The sequence below is a fragment of the Fusarium pseudograminearum genome, chromosome 2 (assembly GCF_000303195.2).
Source record: "Fusarium pseudograminearum CS3096 chromosome 2, whole genome shotgun sequence".
NCBI lineage: Eukaryota > Fungi > Ascomycota > Sordariomycetes > Hypocreales > Nectriaceae > Fusarium > Fusarium pseudograminearum.
In genome coordinates, this window is record NC_031952.1 from 3510176 (window position 1) to 3533561 (window position 23386).

The window sequence follows — 23386 nt, forward strand, 5'->3', positions numbered from 1 at the left end:
TCTTATATCCTAAAGCTTAAATACAGGCTGCTTTATTGCAGTTATAACCATGCCCCTGAGGACAAGGTCTAAGGTCTAGTTTAGACAATTAGATTGAGATTTCAGAAACATTTAAGTAAAAGAAGAATTTATGAGAGTATCTGTTCTGCACTGTATCTACTAATCATTACCTGAAACGGAAGAAAACGAAAGACACCATGATGTATAAACCACGAGTAAAATTGTACTTGATATTAGAAAAAAATTATAAATACATCCTATTTACAATACAATCTAGATATAGCTCTTATATATCGAAAGCGATACTTGACGATATCTATAAAAACTATTTTAATCACATCAGTGATAAATGTTAATGGTAAAAGGGATGCTGGACAAATTGATGCGGACAGAACAGGCTAGCGTTATAGGACGAGGCAAGAAGTGGGGGCTTAAAGGGTAATATCAAGCATCATTTCAATGCAAGACTATTCTCTCCCCGGATTTGTATTAGTAGACATATGGAATAGCGGTCAGTTTTCCATAGGTGAAGCATTGACACAAGCTGGGAAGAAAGGTCGGCAGTGCATCTCGTATAAAACAACTAATCTCGTATATATTCAAGCTTAAAACGCCTTATATACGTTAAAATCTGACTCACGATGTCATTTATGGTGTTGATCAAACGTTACTTCGACCGCAATAGGCACACGCCGCAAGATGAATCCTTCGGTGTGACCTTTAGATGAGGCGCAGAGGTCGCTAAGCTCAATACATCGTTGTCATTCGCTGGCCTTACAAGACGATTTCTGAGGGTGACAGAAAACACATCCTCTGAGCCCAAGGCAGAAGAAATAAACAGTCCAAGAGTCTGCACTAAACCAGCACAAGATGGTTGAGTAATTTCGTTCTTGCTAGCTGTTGGGGCTAGGGTTTTCTAGCAGTGAGAGATCCCTGTAATGATCAATTTCCAGACCCATTCATCCGCCAATCAATTTCCCATCCGGTTAAATCGGCGCCAGGGGTAATCTTGGCAAGTCACGATGTCGGTAACATAAATACCAAAAGGGTCGCGTCTTAAATTGTCATTTTTTTAGTATCATCATCACTCTACTGAATCAACATCTCATCTCACATCATGACTCGTCTCCTCAACGCTTTTGTTCTTCTTGGTATGGCTGGTAGCCTTGTAGCTGGCCAGGCGTACGACCAAGAAAAGCAAAACAAGGACGCTACCTGCAATGTAAGTTACATTTTTCACACATACGCATAGTTTCTCTAACATTTACATTTTCTAGAACAACTGCTTCTTCAAGTACTTTACCAACAAGTGTAATGAAGACAACAAGGCGTGCGTGTGCACCTTGAACGACATGCGAGAGAAGTTCCTCTGCTGTATTGCCGAGAACTGTGCCAGTAATGTTCTGCCTGGTAAGTTTGAGATATCACCTGCTGTGCTATAGCACGTTGACTAACCATGGAAACAGAGCAAATCGAGAGATCCGGTAATGATTGTGTCGCATGGAATCTTCCCTTCACATTCGACCCCGAGGCTGCTTGTGGTATCAAGCTGCCTACATCGTCCGATACGTCGTCCGAGGCTAGGTCTACTATTACAGTCGTCCGTGCCACGACTTCTGATGCCGTTACTACCACAGCAACTGGCACAGAGACAGAGACAACTGCTTCTGCTACAGAGTCTTCGGCGACAGATAAGACGACCACCACATCGGAGCCTACACCTGTAGACAACGGTGCTTCGAATATGAAGGCGATTGGCGGCGCTATTGTGTTGCCCGTCTTGCTTGGGCTTTTGTAATGGCATATGAAGATACGATGAATGAACTCGTGGACACCATTTTCTGGGTATGACTGAGGGCTAATTTTATAAGTTTTATGTAATTTCTAATACATGTCGTATATGCTTGCCTCTTCCGAGTACACTTGTTGACCTATGTGATGTTACAATATCCGCGTGATCACTTCAAAAGTGTAACTAATGGTAAACAATACACTGGTAGCCAGTGTAACGACGCATAGAGTAGAAAAAGCAAATGGGTCTTCCTTAGTCCGCTCTCACAGTACATTATAAAATACATTGTAAAATACATGGATGGACTGCTTGATTGACAGGGCAGAAGTGCGGAGCACAAGAGTTTGACCGAACTGCCCAGTCCGTGGTGCAGAGAAGGAACCGTTGTATAACACATTACAGGATTGTTTTAAAGAGCTCAGCCACTGAAGAAAGTGGTTCCGGGCCGCTTCGGCACTCGCCAAGCCCTAATTTATTGCTGAACTGACGATGGAGCGTGCTTTCGGATCCTTCTTTCCCACAATAAGGCTGATCGACTGTTTCAACATTGGAAGGATTTCTGCCAAGTTTTCAAATGCTGTGATCATTGTAATTAGAAGTAAAAATGAGGCGAGTTTCCTTCTTCTGGGGTAACAGAATGTTCAGATGAATTCAGTTGTATCTCAACATGGTGATGAATGAGGGTCAATTCAAGAAAGCACTTTAAAACAAATCACCTAGATAATACAGTATTCGATATTTAGTAATTGGGTATTTTCGATTCCTCTCTGATGGTAATCGCATCTCATCTATCTCTATCACAAAGGATAGCCTCATCTCTAAGTGGGTTAAGATCGTAGTGTCCATCGATAGCAACTGAGAACAAATGGATAAGTCTAATCAAAACCTTCATCCTTTGTCTATGCACAAATGGCTAATTGCAAATTAGAGTAAACCGTAATGAAACGACAAGCTAATTATTTCCATCGCATCCTTCAAACATCTCATCCTGAATCTCGACGCACGGCTCCTTTTGCGGGACGAGAGTCGGGGAATTGAATCCTTTGCAACATCATGATTCATGTTGATTTCTAGGGCAGTTTTACAATGAATCTTAGACTCTACAACATATATAGCTGGGTGGTTGCATTTCTACAACTTCTCTCCAGCAGACTATTCATTCACATCACATCACACCTTGGTTTCTCAACTATTACTCTCATTCAACTAAGTATTGCTTTACTTACACTCTTTACATCATGAAGTCCAGCGCCGCCATTCTGGCGCTTGCCGCCGTTGTAAGCGCTTCACCCATGTCCAAGAGACTGGATCCCGCTGCTTGGGACAAGAAAGAAACTCTCTGCAAAGGATGGGATGGGAATGGATGGGATACACGAACTCCCGAAGGCGTCGATAAGCTTTGGGAAGACTCAGGTGCTGGTGGACAACTCGACATGTTTATTCTCATGCAATGGGGTAAGTAGCTAGGAGCTATCTCTTAGTTGCAGAAGCTGACAATCACAGAACACGAGAACAACTGGCTCAAGAACGTCGAAAGCCAAGTCATGGATGGCACCAGTGGCAAGAGTGGTGCCGCCGGCTGCGGTGTCCTCGGGTCCCAGTGCAAGCCTTTGAACGATATGAGCTGCGAAGACCAGTGGGATAAGTACGGCCAGGATACAATCATTGGCAAGAATTCGTATTGGATCTTCCAAGCTGCCAAGGGCGTACACGCCAAATTCAACGAGCTGAAGAGGCAGCTCACCGATGAGACCCTTATTAGCAGTCTCCGAATCGGCCAGATGGTAAAGGACTTTGATGGCAGTGAGGACGATGCTGGCAATGTTTTGGGTTGGTTAGCGGCTGCTTCTAGCATGGGCAATGCCGTCGGTGGACTTGTCCCCGGTGCTGTAAGTTGAACCTCTTCCATATCTTGGCTCTCGCTAACTTGGACAGGGTAATGGATTTGCCGCCGGTTTCGGTATCCTGGGTGGAATCTTCTCCGGTCTTGCTAGCCAGAGCGAAGACGAGATTGACCAGAGCACCATCTCAGCCGCTCTCGCCGACGTATTTGAGTCTGCCACCAAGAAGATCGAAGACACTCTCCGCATCGTCATGGGTGGAGGTACCGCAGATGAATACAATTCTCTTCCTGCCCCCAAGTGGGATACCTTCCAGTCCACGATTACAAAGTTCTTCAACGGCGGATGGTTCCTCCTAGATGATGATGCTGCAGCTGTTAAAGTGGCCATTTCATCTATCAGCAATAACATCAAGACCAAGGTCGCAAACGATGTAATGAAGGCTGCCAAGCTCCACCTTGTCGCCGACAAGCGCGATGGCTTCGGAAGTCGCGAGGACTGTGGATACTCTACCGGCCGACAGTGGATGTCTCTCAAGGACGGCGAGGAATACTGCTTCTATATTATGCGCAACAACCCCAACAACAACCGCATCAAGGACTGGGTCGAGGTTCAAGAGGTTATCTACGAAAAGATGGCTGACTACGGCCTTGGTGACCGGGAGAAGTACTACCGTGCGGTTCTCGACTGCGCGCTTAGTGATGCTGATGACATTGACGTTGGCAATCTGGCGTGGGGAGAGATTCCACAATGCTACTTCAACCTTCCTGCTGTGTTTATCGAGAAGGATAATAATGTCGGCTGTGGTGATCCCTTCTCTGATCCTGACTGTGCTTACGTCAAGGCTACTCCTATTAAGTAGCAATGTATTGAGTATGCAGTTTTAAATCCTTTTATAAAATATACTAGAAATATTAATTAATGATCATAGGATTAAAAAAAATGATAGAATTAATAAACTGAAATATCGCGATGCTGCACGTAAAATTATAAAGAATGCTCTAACAATATTATTCGTGTAAACCTAAGATTGTATGTCATGGTAGAAGCTAGATTTCCTAACTTGTTTAACATGCAAAGTGAATCTCAACAAGTCATCAGTCAATCACAATGTTGCACATGAATTTATAAAGAACACCCTGATAATACTATTTGGTGGTACTAGCTGGATTTCCTAACTTGTCTACCATGCCAACTGAATCTCCTCAACAACTCATCAGTTAATCCTGATGATACGATGGCCAATCCAAATGGTGCTTTTCCGCCCATATCTCTGTGTCGTCTGACTCGTACCCGTCATCGCACTCGTTATCCGACTCATCGTCCGCCTCATAATCCGACCAGTCGTCGTCGGGGTCGATGCGACAGTCCCTCAGGTGTCGGACTGGCGCATCGACCATCTGCCTCTCGTTCATTTCTTCTTCTATGGCGCATTTGGCGCCATTCTGCCCAGAAGAGTATTCATGGGAAGGTTCGACTTCCAACCCATTATCGTCTTTGTCTTCTTCCAGGTCGCTCCACGAGTACACGGTAGGTAGAACCATGTCGTCCCATGATGTGTAGGGACGGTCAGCCTGTTGGGCCTTCGTCGACCCATTATCGTCTTCGTCTCCTTCCAAGTCGCTCCACGAATAAACGGTTGGCAGAACCATATCGTCCCATGGTGTGTAGGGACGGTCGGCCTGTTGAGCCTCCGTTTCGAATGACATGCGTGTTGAGGTCATCTTTGTCGATGTTGGAGACGTTGAGTAGTGGTGATGGGACGAGATGGTAGGTTTGAGTAGTGGTGATGGATAGTGGAAGAGGAAATAGTGCAGGAGGTAAGTAGTAGTAGAGGTAGAGTAGTAGTAGAGGTAGAGTGTTAAAGTAAAGGTGATAGATGGTAGAAGGGTAAGTAGAAGTGTTGTGATATCAAGAGTTGAATGGTTGAGTGTGTGGTTGAGTGATTTCTGTGTGTGTAGAAATTGTTGTAGAGGAGAAAGAAAATGTGAACAGAAGGGATAGAAGGCCGTGTTTATATAGTCGAGAGAAGACCTCTCTGGAACCTTATCTCAGAAAGGGTTTTTCGAAAGTTTTCCATGGACAGGCATACATAACCTTGAGGGTGTGTCAATGGAAATATCTGTTGGGTTTTGACAAAGTTGATGCTGATAGGGTGTAAGCGGCAATTAATTCTCTTTTTAGGTCTTCAAAACGGCGATCGTGAAAGTGTGAATAGCTTGCAGAATGTATGTATGGTGGGTCTGTGTACTCTAGCTTTTCCAAATGTCTGACTTTTTTGCTCATTGAACCTAGATCTTGCAATCTAGAATAGTCAAGTATTAATTTCTACATGTTTGGGACAAGGTCTGTCTCTATAGAAACTATAAAATCAGGCATAAATTTAACCTTAACCACATGCTGCACCCAGAGACTAGGTAAGGGTGAATCAGTGCAGACTAAAAACTCAAGACCCGAAACCTACAGTACGAGATTCATTACACTTTTCGTCTTGCTTCTGTGTTTTTTAGATCACGCTGGGAGTTTCTTCGGCGATATCGCCTATCAGATGACTCACATGAGCAGATGAGACTTTATTGTCGCAGGCAGCACACTTTGATCTCGGGCCTATGTTAGTCAGGTTACGCCACTTCATATTGATGGTGTCTTATCTTATCTTCCCAGAATATGCCACAGGACCGTTGGATGACTTGTAAAGCGAGACTGCCTCGTGCCAAGAGCAGCAGCCACTGATAAGTCGCCACGAAGTGCGAATTCTCAAGGAATTTCTACGTGGCCGCGGTCTGCTGAGGAGCAAATACTTTATCCTCGATCCGTTCAAGTACAAGCGAGATGTGAAATTATCATATCTAAATCTTTCCCTAGACACACTAGGCTCTATAGGTCTTTGTCTTCTTGTATTTGTTTGTCGTAGAACTAATTACGCCTGCTCGGGGTTTTCGCTAAGAGCAAGTATATCCCATGTCAGTTTAAACGATGTAGAAACTGCTACTGTCAACTCTTGCTTCTATTGGCTGTATGATCCGATCCTAGCTGCGGATTTCGTGACCAGTGGTGCTCTGTGTAATGTCATACAATGAACCGCCCCTTTCATAGAGGTTATGCGACACGACAATCATCAATTGCTAGACGGCGTAGCATTATTCAACAAATGTTAAAGGCCCAATTTTAAAATATCCCGTATGAATAACAATTCAGTTAATCTAGTATAGTGTCTTTATACGAAGTTTGACCAATTGTAGCGCGAATAAATTGCGAGTGTCACATTGATAGCAGAAGTAGATGCTCCAATTATTCTGTCGGGTCCCGTGCCAGTTCAGCCTCAATGACACTTTCCACCGACTGAAGTGGTCTCCAAATCTTCAGTACCTTCAATCCGGCGCTCTCAATTAATTGCCTCCACTCAACCTCAGTTCTCTCCTTGGCACCTAGACAAGCCATCATGGTAATATCAGACGTTGTAACACGTGCATGTGGCTTGATAGTGCTGATTAAGCTCTCGTGGATAAGAAGCTTGGAGTAACCAGGCTCCATAGCATCAGCAAGGTGCTTGAGGATCTCCTTAGCCTGCTTGTCTTCCCAGTCGTGTAACACGTTGTGCATAAAGTAAGCACGGGCGCCCTTGACTGGTTGGGGAGTGAAGAAGTCGTGGGGATGCACCGAGATAGTTTCCGCGATGGTAAGCTCTCTAAGAATGTCGGGTAAGTCTTGTAGAACCAGGCTGCCGTGTGGAATATCGGGATGGCGCAAGTGAAACTTAGTCAAGTCATGTCCCTTACTTCCACCAACGTCAACTACCAATGGTCGATCAGGCTTGGAGTCGGCGACCAGTGTCTCAGTGGGATAGACTTCAACCCAAGGTGTAAGGTTGTACTTGGAGTGACTCTCCATCGCATCATTGAACTCCCTAGCAGCAACAGGATCTGCACCGAGTGATTGGAACAGATTCTCCTGCTTGCCCTTCATGAACTGCCAGTTACAGTCATTAGGGTCTGTGGGGTTCTTGTACCCAATTTTCTTGAGGTAAAACGGCAATGTTCTAAACATGGGAGCGTTGACAAAGTCTGAGAGACCGCCATAGACGTTGGCGAGGGCTGGATCGGCAGTCAAAGCGCGGACCCAGGGTGTAGGTTTGTAGGTATCCTCAGCCGTCTCAATGACGAGGTTTTGGCCAGAGATTTGTCGAATCATACGTCCTGTGGCGCTGTCAGTATTGTAATTCTACACGGACGAGGTGAGGCTTACTAATTAGTATTGGGTCAGTGTTGGTAAGTTCAGACAGTTCAGCAGAAGTTTTTTCCTGACCACCAGTCTCAATCCACTTGTGGAAAACACCAGCATCGATCAACGTTTTGGCACAGGCATTTGTGGCTGGGTTCACCCAGCAGTGATGCCAGACGGTGTCCCATGGCTTCTGGACTCTGCTGACAGCCAAGGCAAGGGCATCTAGGGCACGAACACGCTCGGCTTCATTGGCGAAAGCATTTGCGTCAAGGCCTTGGAGGGCCTCGATGAGTTTGTCTGCAGATGCCATGTTGGGAAAAAGCAATTGTGACAGGGGAGATATGCAGGACCGAGAAGAATGGTGAGTGTAGAGAAATTATGGCGGGTAATACATGATATGTACAGTACAGAGTACATGCACTAGACGTTTATTTCTCAATTGGCATGGTAATTAGAGTGGAAGAGAGGAGCAAGACTTCCGAATCCTTGTAACTGATAGCATTTCCAGGTCAATTCCGTCAAGTCGAGTCCGTGCCTCTGACGATCTCAAGCGAAGAAGAGCTAAACGTTCGCCTCTTACCTGGACAAGGGTCTCATCGCTCAATCGTGTCGAGTGTTCCAATCAGAGTCTTGCTTGGTCCTGCCCATGCTTAGACCTTCCGAAAAAGCCGCTACATCCGCGTATAGACCTGGGGAAAGTTTGGTAGATGATCGACCTCGCTTGAACGCTCAGATAGAGTGAGGATATTACGTGCAACCGACAACTTCCTATTTCTGCAAAAAAACAAATGAAGATTCTTACACATCTTTATCGAATGAACAAGCAGAAAATCAGGTACTTGGGCTTTTCATTCCAAACTGTTGGTGCGTGTCAACATAACAAGATCCACAAGTGAACAAGGTCCCGAATCCTTGTGGGAAATTTCCCGCGAGCAACATCACAAAAGAGGATCTACATCCTTGCCATATCCCCTAAAGTCTGCAGCAATACCAAGAACTAAATGACACCACCTTCTTGATCAGCTTCCAAAACCGTATTTGCTTGCATTTTTTCCCAGCAAGTTGGTTCAGGAACACAGTCTTATCCTAGCAGCACGGCAAGGTACAGTTGTATCTTATCAAATTCTGCATAACAGGCTAAATAATTCCAATCATCCGGTTCGTTGTCCCATTTAATCAACGCATTTGTCTAATATCCGCGGAAGCCATCCGGACGATTCCCTGTCCCATCGTTGTCCGGCTCAGCATGTGATACACCGAACTCAACCGTCTTGTGGATTCTCGTCGAGTTATCCGTGGCGTGATTCAGGCCCACTACGAGTGGAATATCGTCAACGCTGGAGCCGATCCTACTGGATCCATGCTCCATGTCATCTCCCTGTCGACCTCCCAACTTGTCCCACCTTCCACTCGATTGCCCGCTGTGGCTGTCTCTCTTGCTGTTGTCTGTTATGCGGCTGGCGTTGGCGGTGACTATCTTGCCTTTTGCGAAGCGGAACAGGGGACCCAAGGTTGGTAGAGAGGCACAGATGAGAAGGATGCATCCTTCACCTAGACCAAGTATGTCAAGGAAAGGAACAGGGTCTGGAACGATTAGCAATTGTTGGAACGACGATTTTGAGAAGTACTCACATGTTGGATTCTCTGCGAGTACCACAAAAATCTCCCCAAAGATGGTAAGCTTGTAGATGGACAGAATACAAGCCAGGAAGCTCAATCCCAACGCAACTGACACCAGAATTCTGTTCTTCAAAGGCATATTAAGCCGCATGATGAATGGAATTGGATACAGCGCAAAAAATCCATCCAGAAATGCAGAGTAGGCTGAAGTGAAGTATCCCAAGTCAGACATGACCTGCACAGATGCACATGTCCCGCCCTCGATACTTCTATCCCAGCCGAATTCCACGGGGTCGCATTGTTTGTACCACCAGACTGAGGTAGCGAGGATACAAGCCTGTGAACTGATTGCAAGGCCCCAGAATAGTATCGTCGTCTTCAATCCATAGTCCAAGATGCGTTTGAGTGTGGCGATGATGGCAAATTTCGGTAGCGAAAAGGTCCAGATTAGAACAGAGCTAATGATGACATTCCATCTTAACGCGCCCGGGATAAGAGTCGGGTCGATATCGTCTAGTCGTCGACCGAGGCCATAGTGTGTACCGATGGTGATCATGATGCAAGTAACGAGCATGACAATAACGCAAAATGCTGTAATAAAGTCATCCCAGCCGAGGCCACCGCCGACATTGCCTTGACCGAAGAATTGGCGACTTATAAATCTGAGTATAACCACCACTGTATCAATAGTTAGTAATGGTTGGAGATGCTGCGACGTTGGTGGAACATACCTGTGGTCACCGCAAACATAGACCAGCATGCCTTGTCGGCGATGATGCCGAAATCATCAACATCCCACAAGCCCATTATGTATGATTGGAGGTTTTAGTAAACATACATAACCAACAGTCTACCAGATAGCCGGGACATGACAGAAGGCCAGTGGGGTCATGTGCATTTATAACTATCACCAGTAGAATCCCTGGGGAGTGTAAAGGATCTGCATCATGTCTTCCGTTGCGACGGGCCGCACAGGACCGTGTTCCTGGTTCCTCACGACATGGGACTAGTGATGTACAAGCTGCAATATGCAGTACCAAGAGTACGTATCTCGTCACTGTCCGTAGGATTCTCCCGTGTCGACGGCTCCACTTGAGGAGAATCCTTCGATTCAGTTCGAGATTCGGGTTCCGAGCTGCGATTATGATGGCGCATCTTGGGGCGCCGTTTTCTGTTGCCTTTTTTTTTTGGAACATTTTATTTTGCTTCCAGTTGTTACGTGTTCACGTTGACCCTTCCAGTAAGTGAATTTAAGAGAAGTTCCCGCAAGTGCCAAGGCGTGATGAGTATGTAGTCTACTGGACATCCAAATACATTACATCTCATAGAAGATGCGCTGGATGCTAATTCGTGCTGCATCATAAGACAGCTTGAGCCAAGGTAAGTGATAATTAAAACAAGCATCTTCAGTCGCCAGCCTCGGCTTCAATAAATTGTGAGACATGCCCGTCTCGTTTGTTAGCGTATGAAAACTCAAGTTTCCAGTGGCACATGCAATCATATCATGTAAAACACATGAGAGTCCTTGTCGCGCCAAGACATGCTATAGGTTCAATCCTGGTATTCCCAGTAGCGCAATGTCTTATTTGCGCCAATATGAAGTGTGTAAAAGCTCGGGCCATAGTCACTCAACTCGTTTTGTTAGTCAGCATCACTGACGATGGAGCGAATATTTTCTCTTGACGCTGGGAGATGTTATTGCAGCGTGAAGAAATGTCAGTAAAGTACCGATCAATTGTTTGTTGTTTGCAAGAGAGACAATGGCAAAATAAATGATGTGCCATATTTGAGGGGCTGGCAAAAACAGAACTCCCCCGGGAAGGCTCGAACTTCCGATCTCCCGATTGTCTATGAATAACAGTCGGACGCTTTAGCCAACTAAGCCACAGGGGAATGGTGTTGGTTACTAGTGCGGAACCAAAGTCTAGTTTATGTACAGCATCCACACATCGGCGAGATCCTACCCTAGATAAAGTATATTCTACAGTAATTACTTTTACTTTTCTAAATGATTTAATGTTATTATCTTATGAACTATATAAAGCTATAGAATAATTTACTTATTTAGTTTTTAAGCTTTGAAGATTTGAAGAAAAGTAACTTAATTATTATTAACATTAAACCGTCAATACTTTACAAGAGTTCGGGACACCTGACGTTTAACCCTGCTTTTCTAGACAAGCCAGCACTAGCAGAACGACTGACGACTAACATGATCCCCAATCAAGACGCGTAAATCTGATGTTGGTAGTATGTCTTACAACAGTAAAGCCACTCCGAGTATCGCGCCCATCGTGATCCACGATGAGACCTCATAACTGTGGGCTCCTGAAACAGCCACAGGTGTAGCATAAGGTGCATCCTTGGGCTTTGAAGGAACTTGGGTATGGTAAGGAGGAACTGCTGAAGTCTCGAATTGAGGAGCGCGGATAGTACTTGTCTCTGTTGTCAAGCTCTCTGGAGACGATGGCCTAGAAGGATTAATCGGGGCATTGCTGTTGGACTTTTGTGAACCTTGAGCTGAAACAGACGGCTGTGTATTTCCTTGCCCCGGAGACGTATCATCATCTGATCCTCCAGCTGAGGTGGGGATCGCAGGCTGGTCGACCTTGTAGCTTGGATGAGAATCTTCCTGTAATCCTGTGGGTCGTATAAGAGTCTCGCTTTGATCGTTCTTCGAGCCAGGCTTAGAAACACCTTGTGAGCCTGCTGTAGGTTGCACTACAGGATACCCATCACCCGCAGCGTCTGTACGATATCCTCCAGTCCAACCAGAAGGATATTGAACTATCGGGTGCGTATTACCCCCACTGCCAGTCTCATACGTAGCTTTTGGTACTGTTAGGGTAATAATATCACCCCCATGAGTACAGGCAACAGTTGTCATATCCACCGATGGGTAAACCTGGTGTTTACACCCACAAGGGCTGTAGAGTAGGGTAATCGGAGCGCACGTTGTGATTAGAGCTGCAGTATTGCTTGGGTCGATCGTAGTGTATGTAACAGTGGTTACCGTCTCGGCAAACGTGGTCTTGGTGTAAGCATGTCCGACAGTTACAATCGGGTAAGCAGTGTGAATGGCAGTTGGGGTAAGAATGGATGGTGGCAGATAAGGTTCAGATGCAGTCTTTGTGACAGCGGAATCAGAGACTGAAAGTGTCTTTGATCCAAGATTTATAGTTGTAAATGAGGAAAGAGAGTATGGCAAGGCTGTCTGACTGTAATGCGAAAGAGAGCTGAGTTCAGATGTTGATTCGTAAACTTGTGACCCAGTAACCTGTGTGGTTTCCATCGCGGTAGCCGAGGTCGTAGTGGTTGATGCCTCAATGGCTGGCGTCTCTGTGGATGGAATTACAGTAGTCAACGTCTCTGTGGTTAACATATCGGTGTGCAAGAAGCTTTCGGTTGTCGCGATTGTGCTAAACTCTACGGAAGATGACTCTCCCGCTGATGTAGAGCTCAATATGACATCCGGCGTGGACTCTGAGACAGCTTCCGACGATTCAGACTGTGACAATGTTGTTGATAAGGAGATGGCTGCTAGTGAGGTTGACTCAGTTGAAAGTGATGTTGTCTCTGTTGTGGGCTCCACTGCAGTGCTGGTCACATCTGATATAGTCGTAAATGCTGGAAACGTAGTCTCTGACGTGAGGTCAGATGAAGGGGACAGTGATGTAGTTCCTGGGGAGTCGGATGTCGACGCTAAATTGGTTGTGTATAGTGTTGATGTTGTAAACTCCGAGGTCGATAGGGAAGAATCCGATGATGTGGTTGTAGAAAATGCGGTTGGATCTTCAGTTGTAGACGTGACTGGACGAGATGCAACTACCGCCATATCCTTCTCCAGGTCGCTCATAAAACCATTAAAGCCATCATACAAGGCACACTCCTGCCAAGCATTGTTGAACGTGACTGCGGGACACGCCAGGTTTTCGGCGCAGAATGTCATGCATTCTGTCAAGCTGCGCAACTGATTGCTGAAGTTGATCTGATTGCCGCCAGTTGATTGTGACCCGCAAATGATTGAGAATTTCACGCCGTCGATGTAGGTCGGGTTATCAAGCTGATTGCAAGGTGTTGGCGCCGGCCCAGCAGATTGTGTTGTAGTAGCCACGGATGTCGTAGTAGCCACGGATGTCGTAGATGGTATCGCCGTGGTTGTCGGGATTGACAGCAAAGCAGCCATGTCGTACAAATTGTTGGGAGCTGGTCCATCTGTCCCGTCCAGCAAGTAGCACAGGAACTGACTTCGGTCAAACAGTGCGACTTTGCATCCTGTGGTACCAGCGCACAGGCTTATGCATGTCTCCAAATCGCCCAACTCAAAACTGGGACCGATCTGATCGCCGCCCGTTGAGTATGAATTGCAAACAACCTCGAACTGCAAGTCAGAGCCTGAGACTACGTAGGGGTTACTCAGCCGATTGCAGGGTACTGCCAGCGCCAGTCCCGCGTATGAAGAAAGTACCCAGAAAGCCCAGGGTATCTGTTGCTGCCTCATGTTGACTGTAGCAGCAGGTAATCATGCAAAACGCAGAGAATAAAATCGTATTGCAGTAGATTTTTCCAACACCGGAAACATCGCAGGCTTGGAGGGATTATCTAAGGACGATGGCCCCTTTTTTTCGGCGGGAGAATGCATGCTTAATACGCCAACACGCACGGATAGAGTGAGGAAAAAAGAAATCTGCTAATTTCGCAGCAAGCTAACCATCTAAATCAGTCGCTGATGGTCTATGTGGGCCGTCGCACGATGCGTTGTGAGAATCCATGTCTAGATATTGATTTCTGTTGGTTGTTACACAAGCTAATCCCTGTTGCAAAGCACCTCAATCAATAATGTCAATTCAATAGCGCCAATTCAATAGAGGTCGAGAACAAAAGAAGAAATAGCCTAACCTCAATTAGACTTGGAGATTAGCTTCAGCTTGCCATCCGTGGGCATGAGTTGCCAGCCGCACGTCTAGAACATAATAATACATCTGGCCCTGCATTGCTACTGTAGCCACTAAAGTAGGCGAGTTTCGGAATTATAATACTGCTTGCCGGTGCCTAATGTAATAGTTAGTCTGTAGGAAAGGTCTTTATGTTAATTGCTCTGCAAAACCGTCGTTGAATTGATTCGTATATATCTTTGTAGTAATTCCACCTCAAGACAGATAATAATTAGCAGCAACACCAGCAATACAAATCGGCGCAAAAACCCAGTGCAACCATTCCCCATGCCCAATAACCGACTTTGCAACAATTCCATCCGTCACGCACATCGCAAGCCCACCAAGATAAATCATGTTGATCAGCTTCGGGTCTCGAGTGAGACTGAGATTGAGACCGATAGAACCGATGACGACATTTCTGATACCGTAGACGCGCGCAAGACCTCGAGTGAGCTGTCGCGCCTTGGGTTCCGATGGGATGATGTACTCCATTTGCTGCAGGGTTGCTTCTGGGCGGACGAGCAGGTTGAGGCCGATGAGGCCTGGGACGAGGGCTATCAACTGGTTCCCATAGTGGAGGATGTTTTCGTTCATGTTGATGGATTTAATCGGAATATTGCTGGCGATGGATGACTGATTCAGCAGAACTGTGTTAAGATTGATGTTGGTCAGGAATATGTTGTAAGAAGAGAATTGAGCGAGATTGAGACAAAATATAAGATCTAAGCGCGGTAATATATATTTCTTACCCACCAACAGTCTGACACTTGGATGGGATTTGAATCCTTTGTGCTGACGCTCTCGGACTTTATTGTCCATATCACCTAACTCCACTTTACCCATACTAATCAACCAGCCCTATGTCTGAAAGGCGTCACATCAATTAACCGAGTGCGATGTATCTTGTCCGAGGTTATTATCGTCGCAAATTCACACAATGAACAAACAAATACAGATGTTCTATTCTATAAAAATACATTAAAATAAGTTAAAGATACACTATGCTGTTATTATGTGATCAGATCTAGAACAAACCTGGCTCTGTCAAGCCCTCTTAACACCACTACCTCTCGGCACTCTAAACAACCAATACAATCCAAGGGCACCAAGGATATTCGCCAAAACGTACACCCAAAGCAACCCAAAGTGCCACCATCGATCAGCGTAGTCAATGTTAAACCTTGCCAAGAACTCCTCCGTCGAAGCAAGCGAACAATATTGGCAAACGTCGGTGGAGGAGCGATCAACAAGATAGCCACCCGCGGCATCAACAAATGGACCCATGAAGTCGCCACAGGTAAGATTCATGCCACTGGGAACCTGCATCTGGAGGACTTCATTGTCTGCACATACTACGTCAGAGCCGTAAACTGCGACCGACATGATGCCTCCAACGATGTATGTTGCTGGTGAGACATGGTACATAAAGGTCCAGAAGGTAGGGATATCGTTATACGTGACTCCGACACTATCAAGAGTTAGTAATTGGAGACACGACGGAATGAAGAAAAACTTACCCGCAAAAGGCAATGCAAAGCATCCAAAGTAAAGTAGCCAGAACACCAGCCTCTTCGGCCGAACCGATACATACAATACCAAAGTGTGAGAATGTACTTGTGAATAACATAAACATCATTAGGAAGAGGAACACGAGGAAGCCTCGAATATGCTGATCATCCGAGGTAGTGTTCTGCACGAAGCCGACCGGATAATACCAGCAAAAGTATATAATAACAGCCGTCAAGGTGTTCCAGGCTGCTTCGACAAGGATGTTGGACAGGATATAAGCTACATAATTAGTAAAGGTCTATCAGCGTCGATGTGGGTGTAAACTTACTATTCCAGCGATAGATCTTGGATGGTCTCTCGCGAACTTCGTACAACGCTCGCTGCGGAACAAATATGGGCATGATCTGATTGGTGATGCTTTGGAAAAGAACCATGTACATGAAGATAGCATAAAGCTGGTTCTGTAATCCTTGGATTGTATTTTTCGCTTCGAATGTGAATCCGATGTAAAGTGACTGACAGTTGTTAGCAAATACCCCCTGGTTCAGTACCATAAAACATACCGATAGAATGATTAGAACAGTCTTGGACCAGATGTATGTAGGCGACCGCCAGAAATTCTTCCAAGTGCGGATAAGCACTTCGCGGAACTGTGTCCAAAATGAAGCAACAAACTCCTGATGCTGCGATGCATCCGCGTTGTCAAATGCGCTAGTACCCTCTGGCTTTGTTGATGGAAGAGCGTTCAGGCGCTGAAGCTCTTGCTTCACGCTTTGGAACTCTGGTGAGCTTCTCCAAACTTGGTGCCAGTCGATGTTGTCAACTTCTTCATCATGGGAAGGCTGGATGATGTTGAGCATGTACTCGGCTGGGTTCGCATCTATAGGACATGGGGGAGCACCGTTGCGTTCGAAGTACTGAAGGAGAGTATGCGACTGCTCGCCAAGGTCTAAAACTCATTAGTAACAAGACGCAGAAATGTCTGCAAAAGACTTACCGCCAAAGTAAACTGTCTTTCCACCAGGAGCTAGTAGGAGCAGACGATCAAAACGTTGAAAAAGTATAGCAGAAGGCTGATGGATAGTACACAGCACAGCCTGGCCACTGGCGGTAAGCTTTTCAATAAGGTCGCAAATTGCCCACGAAGTCTGCGAATCAAGACCAGAAGTAGGCTCATCCAAAAACACAAGTAATTGCGGCCTGGCAGCAAGCTCAACACCAATTGTTAGTCTCTTCCTCTGTTCAACGTTAAGTCCCTCGCCAGGAACTCCGATAACGGCATCCGAGAATTCCTGCATGTCCAGCATATCGATTACCTGCTCAACATAGTCGAGCTTGTCCTGTCGAGATATCTCGGCGGATTGGCGTAGAAGAGCACTGAATTCGAGGGCTTCGCGGACGGTCATGGTGTTGAGGTGGAGGTCCTGCTGTTGAACGTAGCCTACGCGGTGCTGAAATGATGCGTCTGTGGATTTACCGTCAATGTGGGTGTTGCCGCTGACTATACCCATTGTAACGCGTGTTGCAAGGACGTCGAGAAGTGTTGTTTTACCGGCGCCAGATACACCCTGTGGCAGTTAGCATAGGCCCACTGAGATTGATACGGGAAGAGCTTACCATAAGGGCCGTGGAAAGACCAGGCTTGACCCAACCGTCAACATGATCTAATAGGCGTCGATCTTTACCTTTTATTTGGATGTCATAGCATAGATCTTCCCAGTGGAACACCGATGCACCGGCCGCGAGACCACTGTTAGCGTTGGCATTCCCTTTCTCAGCAACAACAGGCCGGTCGGTAGCTTGAGCTTCAACATCGGTACCGTCTTTCTTGTCGAAACTGGGAGGCATGCGGCCTTTACGGAAAACAAGAATCTCGCCCTTGCTCCTGGGAGGCTTGGCATGCTCGGCAGCAAAGATGTAGAAGACCAAGAAGGCAGCCAAGAAGCCGAGAAGGATACCGATATTCCTATTTAAAGTTAGTACATATTTAACACAAAGAAGGGGATACTTACCGCCACTTGTGCGAGTTATAGTACTTGTATGACAAGTTGATATACCTATCACCGTCGACTAGAGACGATCCAGGTATCGCGCCAACAACAGAGCAGATAGTCGAATTGGCAGGAAGATTGTCATAACCAGGGCCCTGGGGAACCAAAGTCGCGCAGCCGTACTGCCGGTTATGAAACTCATTTGCCATCAACGCTTCAAACGCATAAGCCAGAGGGTTGATGTAGTTCATCCATCTAGACCATCCGAGCATGTAGTCAGTAGGCATAGTAAAGCCAGTATAGATCATCAGCCCAAGACTCAAAATCGAGACAGGGATCATGGCTTGGTGGGTCGTGCGGGTCACACATGCCAGAGTGCGGTAGATGCATGACATGACGAGAGTGGTGAGGTAGGATGTGAGACAGAAGAAGAAGAAGCTGCCGGCCTCGCGACGAAGGTTGGACATGAAGTAGATGAGCAAGTTGAAGACTATCATGTTAGCAGTCTTGTAGGGCAGGTCGATGATGTAGCTTGCAATAGCTTGGGCAGATTGGTGATAGAACGCATAGCGGTTGTGCTTTTCTACAACAGGGCGTTCCGCATAGACAGTGAGAACCTGTAAAGTCAGCATGGCCACGCGGAAATAATTTAAATGTAGCTTACCTCGAGCTGACTTGCAAAGGCATTGAACAACAAAGCGAAGAAGATCAGACCACCTCGATAGTAGAAGCTTGACGAGTCATCTGGAAGATTAAAAAACATACTACCCAAGACCAACGCCATGACCAGGTTGAAGACAAGTGACGCAATAGTAAACCCGGGATCCGCGAGCAATCGTCGCCATCCTCGCCACAGCGTGAGCTTGACCTGGGCAAGATATGATATCGTGTATGGAGACTTGCTGCGCTGGTTCTTGAACTGCTCTGCTCGGCGAGACTCCTTGTACTCCGCAAGGCGCTCCTCGCGAGGGTGGGTTTGCTCATAGGTTTCCAATTCGCGCATGAGTTGCTTGCGATGAGAGCTGGCTTGCCATCGCTCGGCGAACTCGGCAGGCGTTCGTGGGGCGGTGCGTTCGAAGCCTTGTTTCACGCGGCGTTCCTGCGGGCTGGTCATGGAGGTCAGGAAGTCAGGCGTTGTCTGACGATGGGGACCTTCATTATGTCAGCTTCTGATCTTGTACCATATGTAAGTTCACTTACACTCGAAGCCAAGACTCTCAAAGTAGGCCCTTGCTTCGTGAATCCGACCGAAGAAAATCTGATGACCCTCGTACAATACCGTCACACGATCGAATAACTATATCGCGTTAGTGTAACCCATGCTGCATGTAATGTCTCACGCAATAGTAAGACTCAGTTAAGCTTACCTCGTAAGCTGACTGCGGTGCCTGGTAAATGGCCACCGCGGCCGCAACCCCGACCAGATCAGCCTGAAGACGTAGGTTTCGGCAAAAATTGATTGCATTTCCACTGTCCAGGCCGCGAGTCGTGTTGTCCCAGCATTGGAGCTTGGCGCCGGTTAGGGCAGCCTCCGCGATACTAACACGCTTGCGCTCGCCGCCGCTAACACCCCGGACAAAGTCGTCGCCTACACGGGTGTCGACGGTGTGGGAAATTCCAAAGATTGACATCATAACGTCGCGCATCATTGTGTCTGCTTGGGAGCGGGTGACGCCGCCGGGGACGTGACGAAGGGAGTGGGCGCTTGAGGCGAAGGAGAGGGTCTCGCCCACGGTGAGATGGGCGAGATGACAGTCGATCTCGGCATTGTACAGGACATCTCCTCTAAAGGACGAGCGCATGTGGTTCTCGTCAATACCTAACTATGTAAGCATCGTTGCGATAGGGTTAAAGGTTAGCTTACCTCTAAAGTTCATGTAAGAGTCAGATCCAACTTCGAGACCAGCCGTCTCGCCCGCGATAGTCTTGAGAAACGTCGAGCATCCTGAACCAGGGGGACCAAGCACGAGGAGAAGTTCTCCCTGTTCAATAACACCTTCAAAGTTGTGCAGGATGTCGACTCTCCTCTTCTTGCCCCGTCCTAGAAGACCCAGCACGTAGGACACGGCGTCCAGAGGATAGTCTACGACGGTTTTTTGATGTTCGGCTCCGGTGCCCCAGCCATAGACATTGAGGTTCTTGAAGGCGACACCCAGACTTCGTGATGGCGCTGAACCATCTTCGGATTCAACGAGTTTGACAAATGCCTTTACCCATGCTCGCGGGTCGAAATTGGTCGAGTTGGGGTCGAGTTTTGTACCAGGTTGCGGGGAGAAAGCGTTCAATTCGGTACCGGCTGTCGTTGACACTCGTGAAAGCTGTCGTGCAAGATCGCTGATCTCTTTATTGATGTTCGTCGTGGGCTTCGTTTGGTCTGTGATGTCGTCTCTAACGCTGTTGGCTGTTGAGGCTGAACCTAAACCTTCGGGCGACATGGCCCCTGTCGTACCTGCCATATTGGCAGTTGTCCCACTAAACTGGTTATGGGAGAATTGAGCGGCGATCAAAACTCAATCAACGCCGTTCGGGAATCGTATACAGATGCTCAAGTTGAACTCTCTTCGAATCTCATCGTGTCAATAGAGCTTGGAACAAAAATAGGTAATGGTGTGCGGTGGAATTAGAGTCGAGTAGGTGGTCCGTCCCATGGTCCGGGGCAGGGCATTCTAGATAAAACCCGGAGAGACTCAACAACAATCGGGGGTTTACGGTGTCATAATTCCATCCGATGGCTTCTACCATTTTTTCCTTCTCCTTTGTTCCAATGCAACCTTTTGCTGTCTGACATGGGATTTCAGTGGATATTCCATCCACTCTAGAGGAGCCCGCGGGGGACCGAACAAGCAAAAGCGAGTGTTTTGGAGGGTAAGACTTGATCTGACATTTTTCGCTTATGAAGAGGTCCCCCGTTTGGGAATCGCCTGGCAGGGATATAGGATGTTTTTAATGTAACGATTTTTGGCACCATTTCTTCGACTGGGTAATAGAACTGAGTGCCAATGGTGATTCGAGAATGCATCCTAATCCGGTTAAAGACAACTCGTCGTAAGATTCGTTGGAATTGGGCTTGGCTGACCTTATCTCGCCTGCATCCGCTAGCATCGCGAATCTCAATAAACCAATGCAATGCCACGTTGACCTGCACGTTGACCGTTTGCTTGCTACAACCATCGGCGACGCCGTTAGTTTGACCGACGTTTGTTGAAATGGGTTACCTAACTATGAATGTGTTTTGTAGAGGCTGAGATGTTCTGGACCCTTATGATCCCGACAGGCTGTTGCTGCCTTTAATTCAGCCAACCACTGGAAGCTATTAGCTGCATGAGATCGGATTAGTGGCCGTTTTCTGTCTAGGCCGGGGTTACGGAGAAAAGGCTAACGAGTTGGACCGGTCGGAGACTATTCGGGGCGTGTTTACGCCGCTTTTGTTGATGTGCGATAACGATAACAATAACGGGCTGGTAGATTGTCCGATACCGCGACTAATAAAATAAACGCGGAGTGAATTCCGACACTGGTACAATTAAATGCGATCTGCAGTAAATGTAGGAGGCGCCGCGGGTAAGTTGACAAACAATGAGGGTCTATTGTGGCATAGAAACAAAGGGTATTTCGATTGTGTTAACAAACCTGCTGATGCACGGGCAGAAATGAGTACTGATTTTGCGCTGTAGCAAGCAATGTCGATGTGCTGTGAGAGATGTGCTGTTGGCGCATCACTATTCAGAATAGCACAACTTAACAACTAAGCTTAGCAATCAAGGGAGATATGTTGTTTACATTCAGCTACCTGCTATCAATTATTTAAAAGTACTTGCTTATATAAACCAATTAATAGATTCCGTCTGTCTAAGTAAAGTTAATTGTATTTAAGGTGCCGTACTGCTGTCTATTGTGTTAATTGACCCTTACTGTACCGGGTAGCTGCTCATCAACACGTTAACTACTACCTATGTAACTCGGTGTTTTTTTCACATAGGCTGATAATCCACGAACTACGTATAGCGGGCATCGCATGGCAACAATCCATCTTTCAATATATGTAAATCTTTCTATGCCCATTAAGGTCTGTTTAAAGGATAGCATGTGACTTGTTGTATCTGTATGTGTCGCGTCTTCCCCACGATCAGATCCACTCTACCAGCACCCGAGCCGAGGTAGACCCACCTAAACCGAGCTTAATCGGTCTTTAATTCAAGATGTTAAGTAGGACTCTCCTTTATTAATAATTTGGACGAGTCGACAGTCGGATTATACGCGATAATGGCTACTACACTGGCAGATCAGTGCTCAGTTGACCAAGTCGGCGACGGCGAATATGTCTCCAGACAAAATCCCATCCGGATGGGCAACGCTGCCCACATCGCCTACGGAGGCTGCACCGCGGGCGTAGCCGTCAACGCCGCATGCCAAACAGCACCTCCTACAATGTCGCTTTACTCAGTTTTAGGTCACTTCCACGGCCCGGCTTCAACAGAAAAGAAACTGTACTGCACCGTCACCAGTACCAGGGACACCCGGACATTCGCGACGCGTAGAGTACAGGTCAAGCAACAGCAGGCCAATGGCGAATTTCGCGTCTGCATGGAGGTCTTGGCGGATTTCCACGTCAATGAGGCGTCCGACTTTGAGTATTCCGAAGCGACTTGCTCAAAATGGCCGAGGGCGGAGGATTGTCCAAACTTGAAGACACTGGTCAAGGACCTTCTGGACAAGGGCAGCATCACCGAGGATCAAGGCAAGACTTTTACCAAGGTCTTCGCTGCAAACGCCGACTTTTTCGAGACGAGATACTGCACAGACGGTGTCTCGGCCCAGAATCTAGCGGGCGCCGCCAAAACAACCATCACAACACAAGACGACCGCTGCATCACCGAAAAGGTCTCCGCAGAATGGCAACGCGCTCGCGAGCCACTCGAGACGCCAATCGACAACATGAGTGCGCTGGCATTCTTGATGGACGGCGCGCTTTCCTTTCTGCCGCTAACGCATAACCACATGTGGTTCGACGACACGGCCGCCTGTTCGACACTGGACTTTGCGCTGCGCATTTTTGTGCCCGAGATCAAGATGAATGAGTGGTGTCTTAAGGAGCGCAAGACGTCGAGGGGCGGAGGGAATAGAACTTATTCGGAGGGCAAATTATTTGACAAGCATGGCAATTTAATCGCGTCGAATACGCAGCAGTCTATTATGAGATTGAGGAAGGGTGCTATAGTGCCGAAGCTCTAATGGTGTACCGTCGCGCACAGAGGAATGTAATGTAATTGAAGATAGAATTGACAGGAAATAAATAAGAATAGTAAGTTTTCCATCTAAAGAGCGACCATTCATCATCATGTCTTTTTTTTCTTTTCTTCTTATCTTGTGTATGTATAAAAATGTCTTAAAAAAAGAACCTGTACACTTCAATCCTTCCAATTCATTGAAACAATTTTGTAAATGTCCGTCATGCACACCCTGAGTTTTTTC

General features: G+C 46.8%; 9 protein-coding genes across 9 annotated transcripts; 3 read left to right on the forward strand and 6 right to left on the reverse strand.

Annotated features, from left to right (window-relative positions):
- Positions 1-1117: 1117 nt before the first annotated feature.
- Positions 1118-1798, forward strand: FPSE_05549 (uncharacterized protein; the record flags this gene model as incomplete). The annotated part of the gene is made up of 3 exons (XM_009258667.1): positions 1118-1222; positions 1278-1410; positions 1467-1798. The coding sequence occupies 3 exons, from the start codon at positions 1118-1120 to the stop codon at positions 1796-1798; spliced, it is 570 nt and encodes a 189-aa protein (XP_009256942.1).
- Positions 1799-3030: 1232 nt separating this feature from the next.
- FPSE_05548 (uncharacterized protein) lies at positions 3031-4495 on the forward strand (the record flags this gene model as incomplete). The annotated part of the gene is made up of 3 exons (XM_009258666.1): positions 3031-3247; positions 3296-3681; positions 3728-4495. The coding sequence occupies 3 exons, from the start codon at positions 3031-3033 to the stop codon at positions 4493-4495; spliced, it is 1371 nt and encodes a 456-aa protein (XP_009256941.1).
- Positions 4496-4853: 358 nt separating this feature from the next.
- On the reverse strand, positions 4854-5357 carry FPSE_05547 (uncharacterized protein; the record flags this gene model as incomplete). Its single annotated transcript, XM_009258665.1, has 1 exon — positions 4854-5357. One exon carries the CDS (start codon positions 5355-5357, stop codon positions 4854-4856), a length of 504 nt encoding a protein of 167 aa, XP_009256940.1.
- Positions 5358-6924: 1567 nt separating this feature from the next.
- FPSE_05546 (uncharacterized protein) lies at positions 6925-8167 on the reverse strand (the record flags this gene model as incomplete). The annotated part of the gene is made up of 2 exons (XM_009258664.1): positions 6925-7829; positions 7879-8167. 2 exons carry the CDS (start codon positions 8165-8167, stop codon positions 6925-6927), a joined length of 1194 nt encoding a protein of 397 aa, XP_009256939.1.
- An 879-nt stretch (positions 8168-9046) lies between these two features.
- FPSE_05545 (uncharacterized protein) lies at positions 9047-10284 on the reverse strand (the record flags this gene model as incomplete). Its single annotated transcript, XM_009258663.1, has 3 exons — positions 9047-9441; positions 9490-10155; positions 10209-10284. 3 exons carry the CDS (start codon positions 10282-10284, stop codon positions 9047-9049), a joined length of 1137 nt encoding a protein of 378 aa, XP_009256938.1.
- Positions 10285-11734: 1450 nt separating this feature from the next.
- On the reverse strand, positions 11735-13978 carry FPSE_05544 (uncharacterized protein; the record flags this gene model as incomplete). The annotated part of the gene is made up of 1 exon (XM_009258662.1): positions 11735-13978. One exon carries the CDS (start codon positions 13976-13978, stop codon positions 11735-11737), a length of 2244 nt encoding a protein of 747 aa, XP_009256937.1.
- A 649-nt stretch (positions 13979-14627) lies between these two features.
- FPSE_05543 (uncharacterized protein) lies at positions 14628-15008 on the reverse strand (the record flags this gene model as incomplete). Its single annotated transcript, XM_009258661.1, has 1 exon — positions 14628-15008. One exon carries the CDS (start codon positions 15006-15008, stop codon positions 14628-14630), a length of 381 nt encoding a protein of 126 aa, XP_009256936.1.
- A 450-nt stretch (positions 15009-15458) lies between these two features.
- On the reverse strand, positions 15459-20370 carry FPSE_05542 (uncharacterized protein; the record flags this gene model as incomplete). Its single annotated transcript, XM_009258660.1, has 11 exons — positions 15459-15882; positions 15932-16202; positions 16252-16438; positions 16487-16872; positions 16921-17491; positions 17541-17889; positions 17936-18531; positions 18579-19066; positions 19115-19211; positions 19282-19733; positions 19779-20370. The coding sequence occupies 11 exons, from the start codon at positions 20368-20370 to the stop codon at positions 15459-15461; spliced, it is 4413 nt and encodes a 1470-aa protein (XP_009256935.1).
- A 1807-nt stretch (positions 20371-22177) lies between these two features.
- On the forward strand, positions 22178-23146 carry FPSE_05541 (uncharacterized protein; the record flags this gene model as incomplete). The annotated part of the gene is made up of 1 exon (XM_009258659.1): positions 22178-23146. The coding sequence occupies one exon, from the start codon at positions 22178-22180 to the stop codon at positions 23144-23146; it is 969 nt and encodes a 322-aa protein (XP_009256934.1).
- Positions 23147-23386: the final 240 nt, after the last annotated feature.